The following is a 23,655-nucleotide window of genomic DNA, read 5'->3' as shown; positions in this document are numbered from 1 at the left end:
CAGCATGTAGTATTGCGGAAGCACTCTTCCGCATCATCTCCCGAGTCGGAATCCCCAAAGAGATTCTGACTAATCAAGGCACTACGTTTATGTCACACACACACACACTGGGCGAACTGTATGGGTTACTGGGAATTAAGCCTATCTGCACCAGCGTTTATCACCCACAAACGGATGGCTTAGTCGAACGGTTTAATCGCACCCTCAAGAATATAATTAGAAAATTTGTAAGTGAAGACACACAACTGGGATAAATGGCTCGAGCCTGTTATTCGCAGTGCGAGAGGTCCCGCAAGCCTCCACGGGGTTCTCCCTGTTCTAATTATACGGGCGTAAGCCGCGTGGCATTCTAGATGTGCTACGTGAAAATTGGGAGGGAGAAGCAACTTTGCTTCTCCCTCCCTTGTCTCTTCCTCCCTTCCTCCACTCCCTCCCAGTGGGACTCATCCTAATCCCCCAGGCCCTGGACTTTTCTGCTCACATATCATTTACATAATTGCTAAACTGATAATATACATATGTATTCATGTACACACACACACACACAAATACCCCCCTCACACCCACACTCAAACATCTCCCTCTAACACACTCACAGACACACACACACACACACACACACACACACACACACACACACATTTTAATAACCCCCCCACCCCCCCCCCCACCCCCTTAGTACCATGTCCCTAGCCCTTATTGAATGTCCTATGTCCTGGTTCATTAATGTTGTATGTTTTTTGTTATATTGTTTGTTACACACATCTTGGTTTTGTAGTAAATTAAAATAAAAAAAAAATAAAAAAAAGAAAATTGGGAGGAGGGGCCTTCAACCAGTAAAAACGAAATTCAATACGTTCTCGACCTGCACGCCAAACTCCACCACATGAAGGATACCAACGCATGGATCACCCGTTGGTATCTGGCACTCCAGCCGTTTACATTCGAGGTGGTCCACAGGCTGGGGGTGCAGATGGTCATGGTGGATTTCCTCTCCCGTCGAGGGGTGGGGTGAGGGGGTGGGGAGTTGGCTGCAGGCCGGATGGTTCCCCAGCCTGAGTTGGGCAGTGGGGGTATGTGGCAGCGGGGGCGTGGTCAAGCATCGGTCTGTGAATGGAGGGCGGAGTCAGGGAAGGTAAGTGGTAGAATCACTGCACCTGATGTGAAGTAACCTGTGTTTGTGTGTCTTTCCCAGTGCCCTATAAAAGGGGAGAGAGAGAGAGAGAGAGAGAGCGCAAGCGAGCACGAGAGCAGAGAAAGGGAGTTCTCCCCCAACCAGAACTCTTGTGTGCGCGGGACAGTAAATGTAAAAGCTGAAAAGCTAAAAGCCTGTCATGCTTCTGTGCGCCACCCACCGGGTCTGATTCTACATTCACATACTTTTGCCACTCACAGATTAGATAAGGTTAGATAAAACTTTATTGATCCCTTTGGGAGGGTTCCCTCAGGGAAATTAAGATTCCAGCAGCATCATTACAGATAAACAGAGAAAAACTTCTAGATAAATTAAAATAAATTAAGTATTTATATATACAAATATAAAAGAATAAGATATGGGGAAGAGAGGAAGGGAAGAAGTGGGGTTAGGGTAAGTGCGCGCGTGTGTGTGTGTGTGTGGGGGGGGGGGAAGCAGGAAAGATATTGCACTTTATATTGCACATTGTCCAGTATTGCTTATTGTTAGGCTAGGCTACTGCTTCTTCCCATCCTCTGTCCTCCTGCTACCCCTCCTCCCCCCAGAGAAAGTTGTCGTCCAGTCTGATGGAATGAGGGACAAAGGAGTTTGAGTCTGTTCGTCCTGCACTTGGGAAGGAGCATTCAGTCACTGAACAGGCTCCTCTGGTTGCTGATGACTGTGTGCAGAGGGTGACTGGCATCGTCCATGATGTTCAATAGTTTCTCCATAGACCTCTTCTCTGCCACCATCACCAGAGAGTCCAGCTTCATGCCAACCGCAGAGCCGGCCCGCCTGATCAGTTTGTCCAGCCTCGATGTGTCCTTCTTGGATGTGCTGCCCCCCCAGCACACCACGGTGTAAAACAGGACACTGGTGACCACAGACTGATAGAACATCCACAGGAGTTTCCTGCAGATGTTAAAAGACCACAGCCTCCTAAGGAAGTATAGCCTGCTCTGTCCCTTCCTGTATAAGTGTTTGGTGTTGCAAGTCCAGTCCAGCTTGCTGTCCAGCCACAGCCCGACGTACTTGTAGGAATCCACAGCCTCCACCTCGACTCCCTCGATCAGAAATGGTCGTGACCTTGGTCTGGACCTCCCAAAATCAATGACCAGCTACTTGGTCTTCGAAGTGTTGAGCTGCAGATGGTTCCTGTTGCACCACACAGCAAAGTCCCTCACTAGGCTCCTATACTCCTCCTCTCTGTTGTCACTGATACACCCAACGATGGCTGTGTCATCGGCAAACTTCTGAATGTGACACAGCTCTGAGTTGTAGCAGAAGTCTGTGGTATACAGAGTGAAGAGAAGAGGGGCCAGCACCGTGCCCTGGGGTGCTCCGGTGCTGCTAATTACAGTTTCAGACATGATGTCCTTCCAGGGGCGCAGATAGGATTTTTGAATTGGGGGGGACTGAGCTGTCAGCAAATGATTCCATTTTGTGTAAAAAAAAAAAAAAATTATATATATATATATATATATATATATATATATATATATATATATATATATATATATATATATATATAAATAAATAGTGTGTGTGTGCTGAAGCTTCAATATACATTCGAATTGTGAGTTTTCTAACTGAATGAACATTGGTAGACAAAGGCCTACCTGGTCAACATTGCTCGGTTTTTGAAAAAACGCTGTAGCTAATTGTTTTTTCATTGTTGACCCCACCAGGGATTGCCTGCAGGCCAGGAGGACAATGTTAACATCTTGAATCTCATAATTTCAGTTAACAGTTGCTGTTTACTAAAATAACATTATACATAAAAATAACATTAAAAGATATTCACCTACAGCCTAGAATGCTGTTATTTTACATTTAGCCTACTTCAGGTAAGTCCAAATTCCTTCTTATTATTATCAGACTAGCTACTCAACATTACAAAACAAGTATTTGTCACATCTGGGAAAGGCAACAGGCATAGGATATTTACATCTTTTGGTTCTTGAAACAAACACTGATTTTTTTTTCCCCCCTCTTCTCTGGCTTAATGTGGCAGAAAGATCACCAGCTCGGTCATTAGACAGTTGTTTATGATCACTATGGTTACCGCGACAGGCAAAGTCCCCAGCTCCCCTTAGGACCCCGGGGTCGAGATGGTGCGTTACATTTACATTGGAAGTCGGAACTTGGAGCTCTGAGCAACATAACCTCAGAACTGAGCGCTTCCCAGTTTAAAAACTGGGACATCATGGAACATGGAATTCAAAAAAAATGGCCAGTCAATGAAATGAAACGAAAACCCCAACATTTATGCTGGGGAGATGCTGGATTTCAATGCTTTTCTGACTTCAAACTTCCAACTTACGAGTACAACTGAACACCATTAGTCGCAGCAGAAACACCGCTGCTATCAAATGGATGAGCTGTGCAGTGTTATTAACCGAGAATTACGTGGAAAATGAACACCTTGCTTTCCCAACTCTGCAAGGATCTGCTCCAGCCTACACCGATTCAAGAAGGGGAAAATGTGGATTGATCACTGACAAGGCTGCTGCCATTTCAACTTTGTGCTGCAGTGTAAGTTAGTCTAACTAACGGAACAGTAATCCTCACTTTTTCTACCTATGTGTGGTGCCTTACGTAGGGACGGTGGGTGGGGGGGACAGATGGGGGTCACTATAAATCTGGGGGGGGACATGACCCCCCTGTCCCCCATGCTATCTGCGCCCTTGTGTCCTTCAGCCTGATGTACTGCGGCCTGTCAGTGAGGTAGCTGAAGATCCAGGTGACCAGGCAGGGGTCCACTCGCATCCTGTTCAGTTTGTCCTGAAGCAATAGGGGCTGGATGGTGTTGAAGGCACTCGAGAAGTCCAAGAAGAGGATCCTCACTGTGCCATTTCCCTTATCCAGATGCGAGTGGGCTCGGTGTAGCAGGTAGAGGATGGCGTCTTCCACACCAACACCTGCCTGGTACGCAAACTGCAGACAGTCCTGGGCATGTTGTACCTGGGGTCTGAGGAGGCTGAGGAAGAGCCGCTCCAACATCTTCATCAGATGTGAAGTGAGTGCCACCGGTCGGAGGTTGTTCAGCTCGCTGGGCCGGTTCTTCTTGGGAACTGGAACGATGCATGATGCCTTCCAGAGGGTTGGCACTCTCCCCAGCTGCAGGCTGAGGTTGAAGATGCATTGGAGTGGTTCACCCAGTTCAGCAGCGCAGGTCTTCAGTAGTCGTGGACACACCTTGTCCGGGCCTGCTGCTTTCCTGGGGTGAAGCTTCCTCAGTTGACCTCTGACCTGGTCTGCAGTAACGCATAGAGGAGTCTGTGTTGAGGTGGGGGAGGAGGGGGCTGCTGTGATGACTGCTGTGAGGGAAGAAGGAGAGATGGCTGTGAAAATCTGATGATGGCTGCAGTGAGGGAGAGGGTGGGGGGGACATGGGCTGGTTGAACCGATTGAAGAAGTCATTCAACTCAAATCGCCCTCTCCACTGTCCCCTCAACAACTCTGGTCTTTGTATTGTGGCCTGTGATGGTTTTCACACCTTCCCAGACCTCCCTCATGCTGTTCTCCTTCAGCTTCTGCTCCACCTTTCTCCTGTAGCTGTTCTTAGCTTCCCTCATGCAGCGTTTCACCTCCTGCTGTGCTGCTTTCATCGCCTCCCTATCCCTGCTCCTGAAGGCGGCCTTCTTCCTGTTGAGGACAGCTTTGACTTCCTGTGTTACCCATGGCTTGTTATTAGGGTAACACTGTACAGTCTTAGCGGGGGAGACCACATCTGCACAGAAGTTGAGGTAATCTGTCAGACAATGTGTCAGCCCCTCTATGTCCTCACAGTGTGAGCTAAGCAGCACATCCCAGTCCGTGATGTCAAAGCAGTCTCCGAGGGCATCTTCCAATTCAGGGGACCACCTCCTGATGGAGCTAGTTGTTGCAGGCTGCCTTTGAACCAGGGGGGTGTACTTTGGCTGTAGAAGAATCAGGTTGTGGTCAGACTTCCCTAGTGGGGGGAGGGGTGTAACTCTGTATGCATCCCTCACATTAGCATACAGCAAGTCAATTGTCCTGTTGTTCCTTGCTGGACAATCCACAGCCTGGTAAAAAGCAGCCAAAGTAGAGTCCAAAGTAGAGTCCAAAGTAGCATGATTAAAGTCCCCAGAAATGATGATAAATGCCTCAGGGTGCTGCGTCTGCAGCCTTGCTGTGACAGAGTGAATCCTCTCACATGCAGCAGCTGCGTCTGCCCTCGGAGGGATGTAAACACAGATGGTGATCACGTGACTGAACTCCCTCGGCAGATAATATGGCCGCAGGCTAACAGCTCCAAGTCCGGCCAACATTTAACTGTCTTTACGGAGATATGTCCCGGGTTACACCAGCGGTTGTTAACATAAATGATGAGTCCCCCACCTTTGCTTTTCCCACGTGTTAGTGTCTCTGTCGGCTCTCACAGCAGTGAATCCCCGCAGGTCCACGTTAGCATCCGGTACAAGGTGTGTTAGTCATGTCTCCGTAATATTGGATCATTTTCCTCAATAAATAAATGACCAAGTATAATATTTTTGTCTCAGTTGTTTAACTGGGTTCTCTTTATCTACTTTTAGGACTTGTGTGAAAATCTGATGATGTTTTAGGTCATATTTATGCAGAAATATAAATTCTAAAGGGTTCACAAACTTTCAAGCACCACTGTAATATATGTGGAATTATGTGGCAAACAAAAAAAGTGTGAAAAAATGTTTAACATTTTAGATTCTTCAAAGTAGCCACCGTTTACCTTGATGATAGCTGATTGAACCCTATCATCACTTTGTCATTTTCCTGTTGGTCATTAGCACCCAGAGAAAGAGAGAAATGAAACTGGAGCTTGTTTATGCACTTATTAGAACATCCAGACAGTAAGGCATTACAATAATCCAACCTGGAGGTAATGAAAGCATGAACTAGTTTTTCCGCGTCATGTAGTAACATTAAATTTCTTATCTTAGCAATATTTCTGAGATGAAAGAAAGCTATCCGGTAATGCTATCAATGTGAGTTTCGAATGAAAGACTGGGGTCAATAATCACTCCGAGGTCTTTTACTGCTGCATGTGAAGAAACAGAAAGGCCATCCAGAGTTACTGTGTAATCAGAAAACTTACTTTTAACTGCATGTGGTCCTAGTACAAGTACTTCAGTCTTGTCAGAGTTAAGCAGAAGGAAATTAATAAGCATCCAGTGTCTAATGTCCTTCACACATTCTTCAATTCTATTAAGCTGGTGTCTCTCATCAGGTTTTGCAGAAACATACAACTGTGTGTCATCAGCATAACAGTAGAAACTAATACAATGTTATTTTTCATAATCACCCAGAGGTAACATATACAAAGAAAAAAGCAGTGGACCCAAGACAGAACCTTGTGGAACACCAAACTTTACCTCAGTATGTCTAGAAAAATCACCATTTATATCAACATACTGATAGCAATCAGTTAAATAAGAGCTGAGCCAGGAGAGGGCCATTCCCTTAACTCCCACAACATTTTCTAGTCTATCCAGAAGAATGGAATGATCAATGGTATCAAATGCTGCACTAAGGTCAAGCAACACAAGCAGCGAGACACAGCCCTAATCAGACGCCAACAGTAGGTCGTTCACTACTTTAACCAGAGCTGTCTCTGTGCTATGATGAGGTCTAAATCCTGACTGATACATTCCATGGATGTTATTCCTATGTAAATATGAGCATAACTGCTGTGCCACAGCTTTTTCAAGGATCTTGGAGATAAAGGGGAGGTTTGATATTGGCCGATAATTGGACAACTGACAGGGATCAAGGTCAGGTTTTTTTAATCAGGGGTTTGATAACTGCTAGTTTAAAGGATTTGGGTACATAGCCAATCGTAAGAGAAGAATTTATTATTTTTTAGAAGCGGTTCAATTACTTCAGGTATTATCTGTTTGAATAGACATGTAGGTAAGGGATGTAGTACACAAGTTGAGGCTTTTGATGCAGAGATTCTCATCTCATTATCTCTAGCCGCTTTATCCTTCTACAGGGTCGCAGGCAAGCTGGAGCCCATCCCAGCTGACCACGGGCGAAAGGCGGGGCACACCCCGGACAAGTCGCCAGGTCATCACAGGGCCGACACACAGACACAGACAACCATTCACACTCACACCTATGGTCAATTTAGAGTCACCAGTTAACCTAACCTGCATGTCTTTGGACCGTGGGGGAAACCGGAGCACCCGGAGGAAACCAACGCGGACACGGGGAGAACATGCAAACTCCACACAGAAAGGCCCTCGCCGGCCCCGGGGCTCGAACCCAGGACCTTCTTGCTCTGAGGCGACAGCGCTAACCACTACACCACCGTGCCGCCCTGATGCAGAGATTAATGAAAGTAATTCAGTTTCTTTTAGGGGAGTAAAACATCCTAATTGATGATCTGATACAGTTATATTGTTAACTACAGGGTCCCTTACATTGTCTGACCTTAAATTAGTAGTTTGAATTTTTTGTCGGATATTCTCAATTTTGTCATTAAAAAAAAATTCATGAAAATTCTTGCTACTACATACTACATGTGTCTATAGTGGACTTATTCCTGGTTAATTTTGCTGCAGTATTAAATAGGAATCTAGAGAATAGATTCCTATTTAATACTGTAGTCTAGAGAGAATATAGATCTCTCTATTCTTGTTGTCTTACTGCTCATCAGCCAAAATGTTTCTAAGTAAAAGGTGTCGTGGATGACAAATGGCAAAGATGTCAACGATCATTACATTTCGATCATGTCAATGTCAATCGCTCTGCCATAGTGTATGTTCAACATTGCCAGTCCCGATTATGAAAAATATGTAACAAAAAAATAACCACCATTGCTAGTTTTAGGTAGCTTAGAAACCGGCTCTTTCATTATTGCTGTTTCTTCCATGTTTTCTTGATGTTGTGTTCTAGAAACGGCACACTAAAACTTAGCTTCGAAGCCACAAAATGCAACTTTGATGGAAAAAAATATATAATAAAATGCTTACCTCTCTTCATGTTGAAAGGAGGAAAGTTTCACCTGTTTTAACATGGTGAATTATTAACACAAGAGGAAATACTCGTAATTCTCAACTAAAAAGACTGCAGCTACACTGGCAGCTTGACCATGCTTTCTAGTGTGATCGTGTTGCGCTTGTGCAGAACTGGGTTTTTGTGCCCAAACCACAGGAAGTCCATACAAGGTTATAGAAACCCTAATGAGGCTGAGGTGACAATCTAGTTTAAAAGAAAAAAAAAAAAGTGTTCGAAAAATTACAGTGGATGCTTTTCTAATATTCTTATGCGGCTATTGAAAAAATGTATTGTCCAACAAAGGGGGTCACGGGCACCCCGGGACCCCCCCAGCTACGCCCTTGCAATAGTTTAAAAAAAGTCAAACACTAAACGTCATTCTCAAGACTTCAGTACAGCCAATTTAATCTGGCAAATATCACAAAACGTTTTGAGGCATTTTGTTGAATCCAAACAGTTACTTTAGAATTTAAATTGCTGCTGTCATCAGCAGTCACATCATCAGGACAAGGGAGACATGCACAAGTTGATTGAGGATAATCTTGTTATTAACCACAAATAAATGTAACAATTATTAATACAATTAATTAAATATACCTGGAATTGACTAGGTTGGCACGGTGGTGTAGTGGTTAGCACTGTTGCCTCACAGCAAGAAGGTCCTGGGTTCGAGCCCAGCGGCCAGCGAGGGCCTTTCTGTGTGGAGTTTGCATGATCTTCCCGTGTCCGCATGGGTTTCCCCCACATTCCAAAGGCATGCAGGTTAGGCTAATTGGTGTCTCTAAATTGACCGTAGGTGTGAATGGTTGTCTGTGTCTATGTGTCAGCCCTGCGATGACCTGGCGACTTGTCCAGGGTGTTACCCCGCCTCTCGCCCGTAGTCAGCTGGGATAGGCTCCAGCTTGCCTGCGACCTTGTAGGACAGGATAAGCGGCTATAGATACTGGATGGATGGAATTGACTATGGAGCATTTGCATTGAAAAATCTTTCCATCAGACTGCAGCATGGCTAATCTCTGTACGGTAGCTAGTGCTAAACAAATCTGTGCCATGGTCTTGATCTGCTCAAGAGTTTGAAAATGTTTGCCTTTAAGAATGGAAACATTCATTTCTCCATGACCTACTGTGGCCCATGCTAAGCTCAATAATTCTTTATTACTTCTAACAATCTAACAAATGGTTAATTTCTAAAACATATTTAGATCTGCTACAGTGTGAGATTTCAGCCTTGTGAATACCTGCTTTACTGTCATTAACACTTATTTGGCTCCTACGTCACACAACAAAAGCAAAAAATACACCAAATCCAAATGTACATTTCAGATGAACTCCAGTTTCTCTTAGTTTTTTTTGTAAATCAATTACTGAAGCTACAGTATCCACAGACCAAGTAACAAATGATTAGCATTTCATGACCACCACTTCATTGTCAATACATGTTAAAATGTCACTCTTTAAATGCTAAAGAGCTTCACTGTACTGTTCAGTGCAAACTATTTACTGTATTTATTACGTTATCTGCAGCAAATTCAGTCCCTTCTCTTTATTGTGGTTGCTTTGGTTAGGGAAGGAAAAAAAAATGCAATGGGAGGTTATATTCTGACAGGGTGTGCGTTTTTTTTTTTTTTTTTAACTTTAAGTGTAAAAATAATCTTCAGTATCACCTGAGACCACAAAACCTTGAAATAAACTCTCAGCAATGTGTCTTTATTGTGGTTATTTGCCTTTGGAAAGGCAACCGAATATTTGGCCTGAATAGATATACAGTACGTCAAAACTCATCATCACTAAGTTTCACAGATGACTCTTGTTCAATGACCTCTTGTGAACTGTGAATCTCAGACACATTTAGGGATTCTGCCATGTTTCTGCCAAGCTCATCAAGGTCCTCATTATCTGCACAGCTCTGATGCCTGTCTTCATTGCTGAGCTGATGGTTTTCCCATCCCAGAGTTATTACATTTCCTTCTTCACGATCTCGTTCTAGGTCCATGAAGTCCTTTTTATCTTCCTGTCTAACAGATTTAGCATTCTCCAAAATGCTGTCATTTAGTGGTGAGGTATCTAATCTAGGAGTGGCCACATCAGATTCCCACGTGTCCTTATTCCTTAAGGGTGTAAAAGAGAGGCTAGTGTCATCTTTCACAAAATTTTCCAACTCGTGATGAAGGCTCGAATCCTTATATCTGTGCAATAAAGAACTGTCTCTTTCCTTGCTCTCAAGAACAGTAATAGAAGAAAAAGGGGGCTTTTGCAAATCATTCTGCAGTGCTTCCAGAAGGTGGCGCATTTTGTCCTGATGATAAGTTTGGAGATGAAAAATTTTGGGTTAGATCTATTAGAATTACAGAACAAACTACTAGTTGAAATATGCATTACAACTAGTAGATTAAGCACAAAACACTAACAGAGCTAATTCAGTTTGCCATGCTGTATATGGGTCCGTCTCAGAAACTGGTCTCTTATTTGGGACATTATGGTCAAATTTTTTTTTTTATAATTTTACTATTTTTTTTGCATTTACCTAACACTTAATGTTTCTTTTGTCATGTTTAATAAGAATAAAGATAGCATCTTGCTTTACCTGGCCTCCACTGTGGAAATTTTTTTTGATTACAATTCAAATGCTTTTGTAAAATTGATTTACATATAAAATAACTACATCATGAAGAATTAAAGCCCCTCCTTCACAGATGAGTGAAAATTATTGAATAAATTTCCTCTTTTTGATTGCTTGGGTTAAAAATGCCAAGTTATGATGACTGAATTGATTATTCACTTAAATATGAATAATATGATACATTTTGGGGCAGCACGGTGGTGTAGTGGTTAGCGCTGTCGCCTCACAGCAAGAAGGTCTGGGTTCGAGCCCCGTGGCCGGCGAGGGCCTTTCTGTGCGGAGTTTGCATGTTCTCCCTGTGTCCGCGTGGGTTTCCTCCGGGTGCTCCGGTTTCCCCCACACTGTAAAAAAAAATATTTGTTGTTTTAACTTAAAAAAAAAAAAGTTGGTGCAAGGGCTGCCTTAAAATTTTGAGTTCACTGGAATTCACATAGTAAGTTAAATTGTTGTGAACTTACTATATTAATTTCAGTGAACTCAAAATTTTAAGGCAACCCTTGCACCAACTTTAAGTTAAAACAACAAATCATTTTTTACAGTGCACAGTCCAAAGACATGCAGGTTAGGTTAACTGGTGACTCTAAATTGACCGTAGGTGTGAATGTGAGTGTGAATAGTTGTCTGTGTCTTTGTGTCAGCCCTGTGATGACCTGGCGACTTGTCCAGGGTGTACCCCGCCTTTCGCCCGTAGTCAGCTGGGATAGGCTCCAGCTTGCCTGCGACCCTGTAGAACAGGATAAAGCGGCTAGAGATAATGAGATGAGATGATACAGTTTGGGTATTTGATATGGCGAAATAGGACACAATGGAAAAATCAAGAACACACCAGAAAGATGAGAATAACGGCGCTGGTAAAAGAACAACGACTGTACCGGCTGAAGGCTGTGCAGGTCTCTGCTGTGGTGCGCGAGCAACGGGACATCAGCGACTGTAGGCGGGGGCGGGGCAAAATGACTGGCCGTAGATTCTATCAAAAGTTCGATCTAAATTGACCATGGTTGCAAAACATTGGCCAAAAATACGCAAACACTACGAAATATGAAAGTAAGATGAAAAAGAAACAAAAAAACATTCTATTGCCTTATACTGCTAGACTAAAACAAAATAAAACTGTCAAAACTCCCCTTTTCAGTGATAACGTTCGAACAGATCACTCGCGCAACAGAAAGACCGCAAATGGAAGCACGATCAACTTCTAACTGCTGGAGTGGAAAATTCCATTCTACACATGCAAATTGTTAATGTGTGTCCTTCCCCGCACACAAATAACACGCTACGGTAAAAAATAGACCACAACTCATTTTATAGCTCAGAAATTCATACAAGACCAGCTACCATCGTAACATATTCTGTAAGAAACATATTCTATACCTAACTTTCAGCTTTCATTTTAAAAAACAAAATCGCAGATTTATAACTAGATTTTTATATGGCGTAGTGATTTTAAGTTACTACTTTTGGTGAGGTAGTGACCTTGACCCTGAGGCTTTCCATTTAGATCAAAACACACGATCGTATTGGTTTTGGGTTTGCGGAAAATGGAGTTACAACGGTGATCAAATATTTTGCATGATGTTTTATTACGGTTATGATTATTCTGTGAGCGCACCAATCCTTAGGTGTATAAAGTTACAACTTAAAATACAATTAGTGATAACTGTAGACTTTTCAGTGGACTACAACCTTTTTAAGGGAATGCGATGTAGTCAACCATTTATCATGTCCCAGATCAAACCGCCATTTTTCCACAAATGTGCAGAATTTTTGCCAAATTCTGAATATTCACATCAAAGATTTAGTTTTATCTGTATTATTTCTTTCAAATTAAAACCAACATCACCATTCAAAACCATATAGTTTATTGACTGAGTATATTTAATGGGGTACCCCCACAGTACCCAGTTTCTGAGACAGACCCATATTGTGACTAAGATCTGTAAAAATTAAAATATTGTCAATCATGTTCAAGTAACATAAGGTGACTGAATAATACTCACTTCAGCTAATCGATGTTTATTCATATCAATGTGACGCTCAAACACCCGTTCCAGTACGCTATAAGAAAATACCACTGTTCATAACTGGGAAAAGCTACTTACAACCAAAAGATTTATTAAAAAAACAAAACAAAAAAAAACCCCCACTATAACCAACCTGTCAGAATAGATGCCTCGTAGTATAAGCTCATTTGTTATATCAGCAATAAACTCCAGGTACATTAATTCTTCCTCTCTAAAGAAAAGCACAAGGACAAACTTTGACATCTTACTGTAAATCATAGAAAAACATTAATCTGCTTTCAACATTTTCAATGTAGACATGATCTCATACAAACTCCCAACATCAGCACCGAAATGATTTAGACTGCTAGTATGAGCTGAGTGATGTAATTAACCTACAAGCTTACCACAGAGGCAGCACAATCCTATATTAAAGAACATGAACATGTCTAAAGATAAATAGGAGATTATGCTTACTCTGCTGTTACTTTTCTCATAACTGGGGACTTCATTCCCTCTGGTGATACCCTACAAAACAAATCATGGTATTTTTGTCATATGTACATGCCAGCACCACAGTGCTTTATAAAACAGTATGCTCCAAGTATGTAACTTGATGTGCTTCTCACCTTGAGGAGCTGAGAAAAAAATCACTGCCTCCGAATTTATTTTTGGTGTCATAATGTCCAAATACATTTGACTCTTCATCAGACCACTCATGATGAACACTGCATGGCTGTGAAAAATAAAGCAACTTCAGCCATGTATAATAAGGACTTAAAAATAAGAATGAAATATGAAGCAACATTGCGATGGTATAGCAGAACACTTCAGCAAATGTACCTGGGGTGAGTCCTGCTCTGTTGAAGATCTTTGCTTGCTACAAAGAAAAAGAACATGACTACATCAAGTTCTAGGGCTTATTGATATTATGTTCAATAGATGATGTGATCCCCAAATTCTTTGTAATTTTACATTGAGGAATGTTATTCTTAAACTGTTGCACTGTTTGCCCACACAGTCTTTCACAGAGCAGTGAACCCCTCTCCATCTTTACTTCTGAGAGACTCCAGCTCTCTGGGATGCTCTTTTTACACCCAATAATTTTACTGACCTGTTGCCAATTAACCAAATTATTATTATTTTTAAGCATTACACAACTTGGGCGGCATGGTGGTGTAGTGGTTAGCGCTGTCGCCTCACAGCAGGGAAGGTCCAGGTTCGAGCCCCGTGGCCGGCGAGGGCCTCTCTGTGTGGAGTTTGCATGTTCTCCCCGTGTCTGCGTGGGTTTCCTCCAGGTGCTCCGGTTTCCCCCACAGTCCAAAGACATGCAGGTTAGGTTAACTGGTGACTCTAAAATTGAGCGTAGGTGTGAATGTGAGTGTGAATGGTTGTCTGTGTCTATGTGTCAGCCCTGTGATGACCTGGCGACTTGTCCAGGGTGTACCCCGCCTTTCGCCCGTAGTCAGCTGGGATAGGCTCCAGCTTGCCTGCGACCCTGTAGAAGGATAAAGCGGCTAGAGATAATGAGATGAGATTACACAACTTTTTCAGTCTTTTGTTGCCCCGTCCCACCTTTTCTGAAACGAGTTGCTGATATCAAATTCAAAATGAGCATATATTTTCCAAAAAGCAATAAAATTGCTCATTTTCAACAGGCGATGTATTGTCTTTGTACTATTATCAATGAAATATAATCTTTCCATGATTTGCAAATCATCCATCCATCATCTGTAGCCGCTTATCCTGTTCTACAGGGTCGCAGGCAAGCTGGAGCCTATCCCAGCTGACTATGGACAAGTCACCAGGTTATCACAGGGCTGACACAGAGACAGCCAACCATTCACACTCACATTCACACCTACGGTCAATTTAGAGCCACCAATTAGCCTAACCTGCATGTCTTTGGACTGTGGGGGAAACCGGAGCACCCGGAAGAAACCCACGCAGACACGGGGAGAACATGCAAACTCCACACAGAAAGGCCCTTGCTGGCCGTTGGGCTCGAACCCAGGACCTTCTTGCTGTGAGGCGACAGTGCTAACCACTACACCACCGTGCCGCCCATTTGCAAATCACAATATTCTGTTTTTATTTACATTTTACAGTGTCCCAAATTTATGGATTTGGGGTTGTACAACAAATTGCAAAGTCGCCAGTTTGTGACCATGACTACACATGGGTAGGCTATACATCCCATCCCAGCTGCATCACATTCATCAACACAAACTATGTGATGGTGCAGATAGATAAATAACACAATTATGCCGCTTTTCCACTACCAACGCGGCTGAGTTGGGCTGAGCCGTGCGGTGCTGAGTTGGGCTGAGTTGAGCTGAGCGGGGCTGTTGGAGTTGCATTTTGACTACAACCGCGCTGAACCGTGCTGGCTGGAAGTGGGTGGACACATTGGGTGGAGTTAGCGAAAGTGGGTGGACGTCACGTGATGTCGTTAGGCGGCGCAAACAGTGACATCAGTGACCTTTTAAGCGGTAGTCTCACGACCCGGATAGTAAACAATAAACATGGAGGACATGGAGTCGTTAGTGTTGCTGGTCTTGGTGCTGTGGCTTGTTGTCACCGACAACGCCAACAGATACTGGCAAGAGCGTATAGATGAGGCGAGGCGCATTTGGCTTCAGAAATTCTCGTAATTCGTAATTCTTCTTCTTCCGGGTTTACGGTGTTTACAGATCCCAGCGTGCTCGCGGGGCGTGTGTGGGCATGTGAGGACACGCCTCCTCACCAATCAGTGCACAGGGGAGTGTCTCCTCACGCCCCTAGCCCCACTCGGCTCGGTTTGGCTCGCTTCAGCCCTACTCCAAAACCGTGCGGGTTTTGGGTGCTGAATAGGGCTGAAGCGAGCTGAGTCGTGCTGCTCTGAGGTAGTCGAAACGCGAGCCGTGTCGGGCTGAAGTGAGCTGAAAAAGGGTAGTGGAAAAGGGCCATTAGAAACAAAATCAAAGTATGAGAGTGCTATATTTTAAATGCACTTCTTCAACTCCTTGACAAGGTGAAAATTGGAAAGACGACCCTTTAAAAGCTATCTGGATCATGGTCAGGAAGTGACAACTTTAGGACTCAGCAAGGAAAACAGCAAACGGGGACTTCCCGATCTTTGAATGAAACCACCTTAGCGGGGGTGGGGGGGAGACAAACCATCCCTGTATAAGGTACACTACATGCATGACTGTAAATATTAGGATCACATTTCAGGAAACTGAATAACAAAATCATAAAATCACAAACAAACCAGAAATGAACAAACCACCTGTAATATTGTACCTTCTGCAGTGAGTGTCTGGTTGAAAATATTTAGATGGTGTCTTTTCTTCAGCTCCTTTCCTACTTGCAGAAGTGTAATACCGATAGTTAGCCAGACTGGGCTTGCAATCTGTTTTCAGAGTTCTGGGAGTGAAAGGCTTTTCTTGTGTGAAGTAGTGGGCATGTTTCAGAAGAATGTCACCACTGTAGGTTTTCTGTGTAGGGTCTTGAAAGCTTTTAAACTTCTCCTGACTTGAAGATGTGGATTTTGGGCTTCTGTAACTTAATTCTGAAGATGGCCAGCAGTTCTGAGACCGTGCACCCATTTGGGAAGGAAACACAACTTGCTTACAATGGAATGAAGTACTGAACCTTGGGGAGGACATCACAGATTCATCGGAGTTAAAATAAGTACTCTCAGCACCTCGAGTAGAGGGTCTGACCTGCACAGGAAAGAGAAAGCTGTTTTAATTCTAAAGTCAGTGTTCACCTAAAATAGAATATTTTCCACTTACAGTGAAAACACAATGGAAACTCGTGGAAATCCGCTTACATTTCTGGATAAGCAAGAGGTAATATTATCCAACCTGAGGCTCCTCTGTGAAAGGGACCTTATTGATTGTGTCCTCTCAGAAATATCTATCTGTTCACGGCGCTTTTGGTCAATATCTGTATGCATAAGCAAAGAGTGAAGGTGATCTCATATATTGATCTCATTACACACACACATACTAGTGCATAATGCCGTAGTAGAGGTAAGTAAAGCCTTATACTTACATTTTACATTACAACGCATACTTTTGGGTACTGAAGTGTCCACTGTGGCTGAATATGGAGAAAATAAAGAAAAAAATTAAAGAAGCAATGTGTGTGCAGTTGTCATTGTGTTGATACCACAATTAATAATTCCACCATTATTCCTGTCCCCAAAAAGCCAAGGACCACAGGAGTAAATGACTACAGACCTATTGTCCTGACTTCTGTGGTTATGAAATCCTTCGAGCACCTTGTGCTTTACCACCTTAAAGCCATCACTGACCCACTCCTGGACCCCATGCAGTTCACCTACAGACCCAACAGATCTGCAGACGATGCCATCAACATGGCTCTTCATTTGGGTTGTCCAGCGCTCTGTGCGGCGGTGCTTCTGTGCTTGGTGTGGAGTTTCAAGTGATGTTGCCCGGTGGCATCGCGCTGGCTGTGCAGGTGGTTTGGGACATACCAGCGCTTTGTGTGGCGGTTCTTCTGTGCTTGCTTTGTGGATCCATGGTGCAGTGTTCCAAGTGATGTTGCCCGGTGGCGGCACAGCGGCTGTGCAGGCGGTGTGGGATTTATCTTCATGCGCCTGGTGGGACTGTGGTCGCTACACCACTGGAATTACATCCTGACCCTCTTTTGGTGGACTCTCTTTTATATTTTATATATAAATAAATGTTATTAATTTTTCCCCCTAATTCTAAAGCAACCTTGGGTGTGAGAAAGGCGCTATATAAATTGAACAGATTATTATTACTATTCGTTTCATCCTCCAGCACCTAGACTCCCCAGGAACCTATGCTAGGATCCTGTTTGTGGATTTCAGTTCTGCCTTCAACACTATCATCCCAGCTCTTCTGCAGGACAAGCTCTCCCAGCTGAGCGTGCCCGACTCCAACTGCAGGTGGATCACTGACTTCCTGTCTGACAGGAAGCAGCATGTGAAACTAGGGAAACAGGTCTCTGACTACCAAACCATCAGCACCGGATCCCCCCAAGGCTACGGCCTCTCTCTTCTCTACTTTTCTCCCTGTACACCAACAGCTGCACCTCCAGTCATCAGTCTATCAAGCTCCTAAAGTTCGTAGATGACACAACCCTCATTGGACTCATCTCTGATGAGGATGAGTCTGCCTACAGGTGGGAGATTGACCATCTGGTGTCCTGGTGCAGGCAGAACAACTTGGAGCTTAATGCTCTAAAGACAGTGGAGATGACTGCGGACTTCAGGAGGAGCTCTGCAACACCCTCCCCATCACCCTGTTTGACTTCTCAGTAACCCCTATGGAGTACAGTATTTCCACTTCCTGGGCACTATAATCACTCACTCAGGACGTCATGTAGGAGATGAATACCTGCTCTCTCACCAAGAAAGCACAGCTGAGGATGTTCTTTCTGCGGTAGCTGAACAGGTTCGATCTACCAAAGACAATGATGGTGAACTTTTACACTGCCATTATCGAGTCCATCCTCACCTCCTCCATCACCGGGACACAAACTTTTTGAATCACTTCCCTCTGGTAGGAGGTTGCAGTCCATTAGAACCAAAACCCCACGCCATAAGGCCAGCTTTTTCCCCACTGCAGCTGGCTTCATCAAAAAGGTCAGAGACCCTCTCACTGACTCCAACCTCACACTTTCAATCTGCAACATTAATGCACTTCATCTCTGAACTGCGATTTTGCACATTTCGAGGTCATGCCATACATCTTCATTCTCTGAACTTTTACTGCACATTCCGGCTCACGCTGTACAGCTTGGCTATTCATTTAACCCATTGCACATCTCTTCTTCTTCTTCTCCTCCTCACACATTCATATCATGACTCTTCTTCATCTTCATCCTGTGACCTATTCTGCACATCCCGGGACATACTGTACAGCTTGGACTTCAAAACAACCCATGCACATATATGTCCACCTTTCAAATGTGTATATTTTAGATTCTTGTTTTTTTTAAAATTCTATTTATAAGACTACTTTTGTCTTTTTTTTTTTTAATTCTTCTAACTGTTCAAGCACCAATCACCAAAGCAAATTCCTTATGTGAGAATGTACTTGGCAATAAACTTTATTCTGATTCTGATTCTGATAGTAGTAGTATTAATAATTAAAATATTGATCATGATATATGCTTGAAGACTTACCTTTTGCTAAGTCCAGCCTTTTGTAATGTGAGATCATGTGATCTTCAATAATACGTTGATTAGTCAGCTTGTTAGCTGAGCCAGGGCAGAGTGCTGGAAACAAACAAACAAACAAACAAACAAACAAACAAACAAAAACACCTTAATCTAACTCATTAATTCAACAAACGACGTAAACAGCATTGTACAATTTAACTTTGTGTTATACCGGAGAACTAATTAATCCCATTAACGAAAGCAGAGATTAGAGAGGTGAACAAACAAATAATAATAAATAGCATGCATGTTTAATTGCTTTAACTGAGATAATAGTAGACTAGCTCGACCTCAACATTAATAAAGCAATATAAAGAATACAAAAAAGGGTCAGAAGGACATAATCACATTCGTAGAAGATAAATCCAGTCTGTATTTTGATAGGGGTTGTTTTACAATCAGGGTACAAAGTTTGTGTCACGGGGTCCAAAATTCAAATTGATTCAAACTGGTTCTTGTACCAGTTTTTAAGTGAAGGACAAGTTAAAGAACAGATTTCAAGTAATTTTTTGACATATGTGTATGGTAGTTTTGTGTAATCTCTCTCTCTCTCTCTCATTATCTCTAGCCGCTTTATCCTTCTACAAGGTCACAGGCAAGCTGGGCGAAAGGCAGGGTACACCCTGGACAAGTCGCCAGGTCATCACAGGGCTGACACATAGACACAGACAACCATTCACACTCACACCTACGGTCAATTTAGAGTCACCAGTTAACCTAACCCGCATGTCTTTGGACTGTGGGGGAAACCGGAGCACCCGGAGGAAACCCACGCGGACACGGGGAGAACATGCAAACTCCACACAGAAAGGCCCTCGCCAGCCACGGGGCTCGAACCCGGACCTTCTTGCTGTGAGGCGACAGCGCTAACCACTACACCACCGTGCCGCCCCTTTGTGTAATCTGCTATAGGATAAAAAAAAGTAGCAAAAATGTTATCAAAGACTCCTTGTCAAAAAATAGCTGATAGAAATAAAATTCCAACAGTTAAGAAACTGTTAGTAGTCCATAACATTCACCTAATGTTATAGCATGTTCATGAACTATTTAGGTTTTTTTTCTAAGTAAATTAAGTGTAGCTTTAAGCAGGGCTGGGAGAAACAAATGAAGTGATTCTCAGAGAGGACGTTTTTTTTTTGACAATTCAGAATCCAGTACTTCCATAGTGCTTTTAAATATAAAGCTGTAAGCTTTGTGTTAGTTGTCTCTAATATTTATGCCCCAACATCTTGACCACATTTTAGGATGAAAATAATCTCATCATCTCTAGCCGCTTTATCCTGTTCTACAGGGTCGCAGGCAAGCTAGAGCCTATCCCAGCTGATTACGGGCGAAAGGCGGGGTACACCCTGGACAAGTCGCCAGGTCATCACAGGGCTGACACATAGACACAGACAACCATTCACACTCACGCTCAATTTAGAGTCACCAGTTAACCTAACCTGCATGTCTTTGGACTGTGGGGGAAACCGGAGCACCCGGAGGAAACCCACGCGGACACGGGGAGAACATGCAAACTCCACACAGAAAGGCCCTCACCGGCCACAGGGCTTGAACCCGGACCTTCTTGCTGTGAGGCGACAGCGCTAACCACTACACCACCGTGCCACCCATGAAAATAATCATTTTAGATATGTTATTTTATATTGAAAAATTAGCTGTCTCGGAGAGGACATTTTTTTTGACACAATTACATACTAATTTGATCAAAAATAGTCTGAAAACTTACTGGCATTCAACATTAAAACTTAACTATGTTTCCAATGATATGGAACCAAATATTTGTTTTATGGTATAAAGAATGATTTAAGTGCATCCCTTTTGGAGCTACCTGTGGTCAAAAAAGCACTTTTTCTAAATGACACGAGCAATTTTGCTAAATATGACATATATTGCCATACATTTCACTAAAAATAACGTTATCACCAATTTTTTTGCATGGTAAACAGAGCTATCACAGGGCTACAATAAACAACCAAGTTTATTTAGTCAAGCCTTTTGATATTGAAGATAATAAGTGTTAAATGTGATTTTTAGCTTGCGTACCCTGATTGTAAAACAACCCCTAGCTAGTTCATTTGCTATCTAATTCAGCAGTGAATATTACCTCGCTTTCCATTCATGACTGGAAACACAGCCAAGTATCTCATGCTCAGAATACAACAGAACCGTCGCTTTTACAAACATATACATTCCAGTGTTATCAACAAAATCATCCAGAAATTCTCGTGACTACCTAAAAGTAGCCATAAAAACACCAGATATTTCGAACTAGCGACCTAAATAACACCCCATTATAAAGCTTCTCGGTCGCCATGATGGTTGCTACGAGTGCGTCATTACGTCATTACAAAAGCACGTACTGGTCTCGCGCTCATGAATAATTCAGGAGTGGATCCACAAAGAAGGTGAAACCAACAGAAACCGCCCACAAAATCTCATGAACAACAAACAAAAGCCCTAATAATTATATAGATTGATCTTTGAACATATTTGCAATATACATTTTATTCAAAACTTTCACCTGAAATCGTATAAACGGCACATTGACTGGAGTTTTATTTGTAATTCTGACTATATCTGGATGCCTTTGCACTTGAAAGACTTTATTTTACGTGCAGAATGACACAATGGCATTAAATATTTCTATTTATCATCATTCATAGATTCTGGGCTTTAAGAAGGGCAAATCACAATTTCATGCATTATTAAGTAGGATTGTAAGAGTCACTGTGTGGTTCCTACAACCAGCTTGCAACATAAATCTTAAAAATAATACATATCCTTGATATTCTGGTTTCAAAAAAATTATTTACCTCATTCACTTTCAACATAAAAAAGAAAGAAAGAAAGAAAGCCCACGTTAATGTGCATTATAGATCAAAGTAGATTATTGTTCTTTATTATTGAAAATCAGCATAATTTAGGCCTCTATGTTTTTGCAGGTCAATATTATACAGAAGAGACTGAATATAAGCATGATAAATTGAAAGAAAGCCCACGTATAACAATATACTGTAGATCGAAGTAGATTATTGTTCTTTATTACGTGTATTATAGCTTAGTATGCCAACACAAAGTAAACAGACCTACTGAAAATCAGCATAATTTAGGCCTCTATGTTTTTGCAGGTCAATATTATACAGAAGAGACTGAATATAAGCATGATAAATTGAAAGAAAACCCATAGCAATATACTGTAGATCGAAGTAGATTATGGTTTGTTATTACATGCATTATTGCTTAGTATGCCAACACAAAGTAAACAGACCTACTGAAAATCAGCATAATTTAGGCCTCTATGCTTTTGCAGGTCAATATTATACAGAAGAGACTGAATATAAGCATGATAAATTGAAAGAAAGCCCACGTATAACAATATACTGTAGATCGAAGTAGATTATTGTTCTTTATTATGTGTATTATAGCTTAGTATGCCAACACAAAGTAAACAGACCTATTGAAAATCAGCATAACTTAGGCCTCTATGTTTTTGCAGGTCAATATTATACAGAAGAGACTGAATATAAGCATGATAAATTGAAAGAAAGCCCACGTATAACAATATACTGTAGATCGAAGTAGATTATTGTTTGTTATTATGTGCATTATTGCTTAGTATGCCAACACAAAGTAAACTGACCTATTGAAAATCAGCATAACTTAGGCCTCTATGTTTTTGCAGGTCAATATTATACAGAAGAGACTGAATATAAGCATGATAAATTGAAAGAAAGCCCACGTATAACAATATACTCTAGATCGAAGTAGATTATTGTTCGTTATTACGTGCATTATTGCTTAGTATGCCAACACAAAGTAAACAGACCTATTGAAAATCAGCATAATTTAGGCCTCTATGTTTTTGCAGGTCAGTATTGTACAGAAGAGACTGAATATAAGCATGATAAATTGAAAGAAAGCCCACGTATAACAATATACTCTAGATCGAAGTAGATTATGGTTCGTTATTACGTGCATTATTGCTTAGTATGCCAACATAAAGTAACAGACCTATTGAAAATCAGTATAATTTAGGCCTCTATGTTTTTGCAGGTCAATATTATACAGAAGAGACTGAATATAAGCATGATAAATTGAAAGAAAACCCACGTATAACAATATACTGTAGATCGAAGTAGATTATTGTTCGTTATTACGTGCATTATTGCTTAGTATGCCAACACAAAGTAAACAGACCTATTGAAAATCAGCATAACTTAGGCCTCTATGCTTTTGCAGGTCAATATTATACAGAAGAGACTGAATATAAGCATGATAAATTGAAAGAAAGCCCACGTATAACAATATACTGTAGATCGAAGTAGATTATTGTTTGTTATTACGTGCATTATTGCTTAGTATGCCAACACAAAGTAAACAGACCTATTGAAAATCAGCATAACTTAGGCCTCTATGTTTTTGCAGGTCAATATTATACAGAAGAGACTGAATATAAGCATGATAAATTGAAAGAAAGCCCACGTATAACAATATACTCTAGATCGAAGTAGATTATTGTTCGTTATTACGTGCATTATTGCTTAGTATGCCAACACAAAGTAAACAGACCTATTGAAAATCAGCATAATTTAGGCCTCTATGTTTTTGCAGGTCAGTATTATACAGAAGAGACTGAATATAAGCATGATAAATT

The 23,655-nt window shown here is 42.0% G+C and overlaps 1 protein-coding gene across 1 annotated transcript; it reads right to left on the bottom strand.

The window, feature by feature from the left end:
- Window positions 1-9,842: 9,842 nt before the first annotated feature.
- spata7 (spermatogenesis associated 7) lies at window positions 9,843-21,308 on the bottom strand. The gene is made up of 11 exons (XM_060933136.1): window positions 21,106-21,308; window positions 18,963-19,055; window positions 16,838-16,885; window positions 16,614-16,729; window positions 16,082-16,503; window positions 13,640-13,676; window positions 13,426-13,532; window positions 13,274-13,324; window positions 12,951-13,028; window positions 12,794-12,851; window positions 9,843-10,472 (listed from the first exon to the last, which is right to left on the bottom strand). The coding sequence occupies exons 1-11, from the start codon at window positions 21,146-21,148 to the stop codon at window positions 9,948-9,950; spliced, it is 1,578 nt and encodes a 525-aa protein (XP_060789119.1). The 5' UTR covers window positions 21,149-21,308; the 3' UTR covers window positions 9,843-9,947.
- Between the last annotated feature and the right edge of the window lie 2,347 nt (window positions 21,309-23,655).

Source organism: Neoarius graeffei, chromosome 11 (genome assembly GCF_027579695.1).
Source record: "Neoarius graeffei isolate fNeoGra1 chromosome 11, fNeoGra1.pri, whole genome shotgun sequence".
Classification (NCBI taxonomy): domain Eukaryota; kingdom Metazoa; phylum Chordata; class Actinopteri; order Siluriformes; family Ariidae; genus Neoarius; species Neoarius graeffei.
The sequence above is the reverse complement of the archived record's forward strand: the minus strand, read 5'-3'. Positions and strand labels throughout refer to the sequence as shown.

Bases quoted from the DNA above. Each gene is read 5' to 3' on its own strand.
- spata7 (XM_060933136.1), bottom strand. From the start codon at position 21,148: ATGAGATACTTGGCTGTGTTTCCAGTCATGAATGGAAAGCGAG. The intron at 19,056-21,105 runs GTAATATTCACT...GTTTGTTTCCAG, and splicing joins AGTCATGAATGGAAAGCGAG to CACTCTGCCCTGGCTCAGCT. The intron at 16,504-16,613 runs GTAAGCGGATTT...TTTCCTGTGCAG, and splicing joins CCTCTTGCTTATCCAGAAAT to GTCAGACCCTCTACTCGAGG.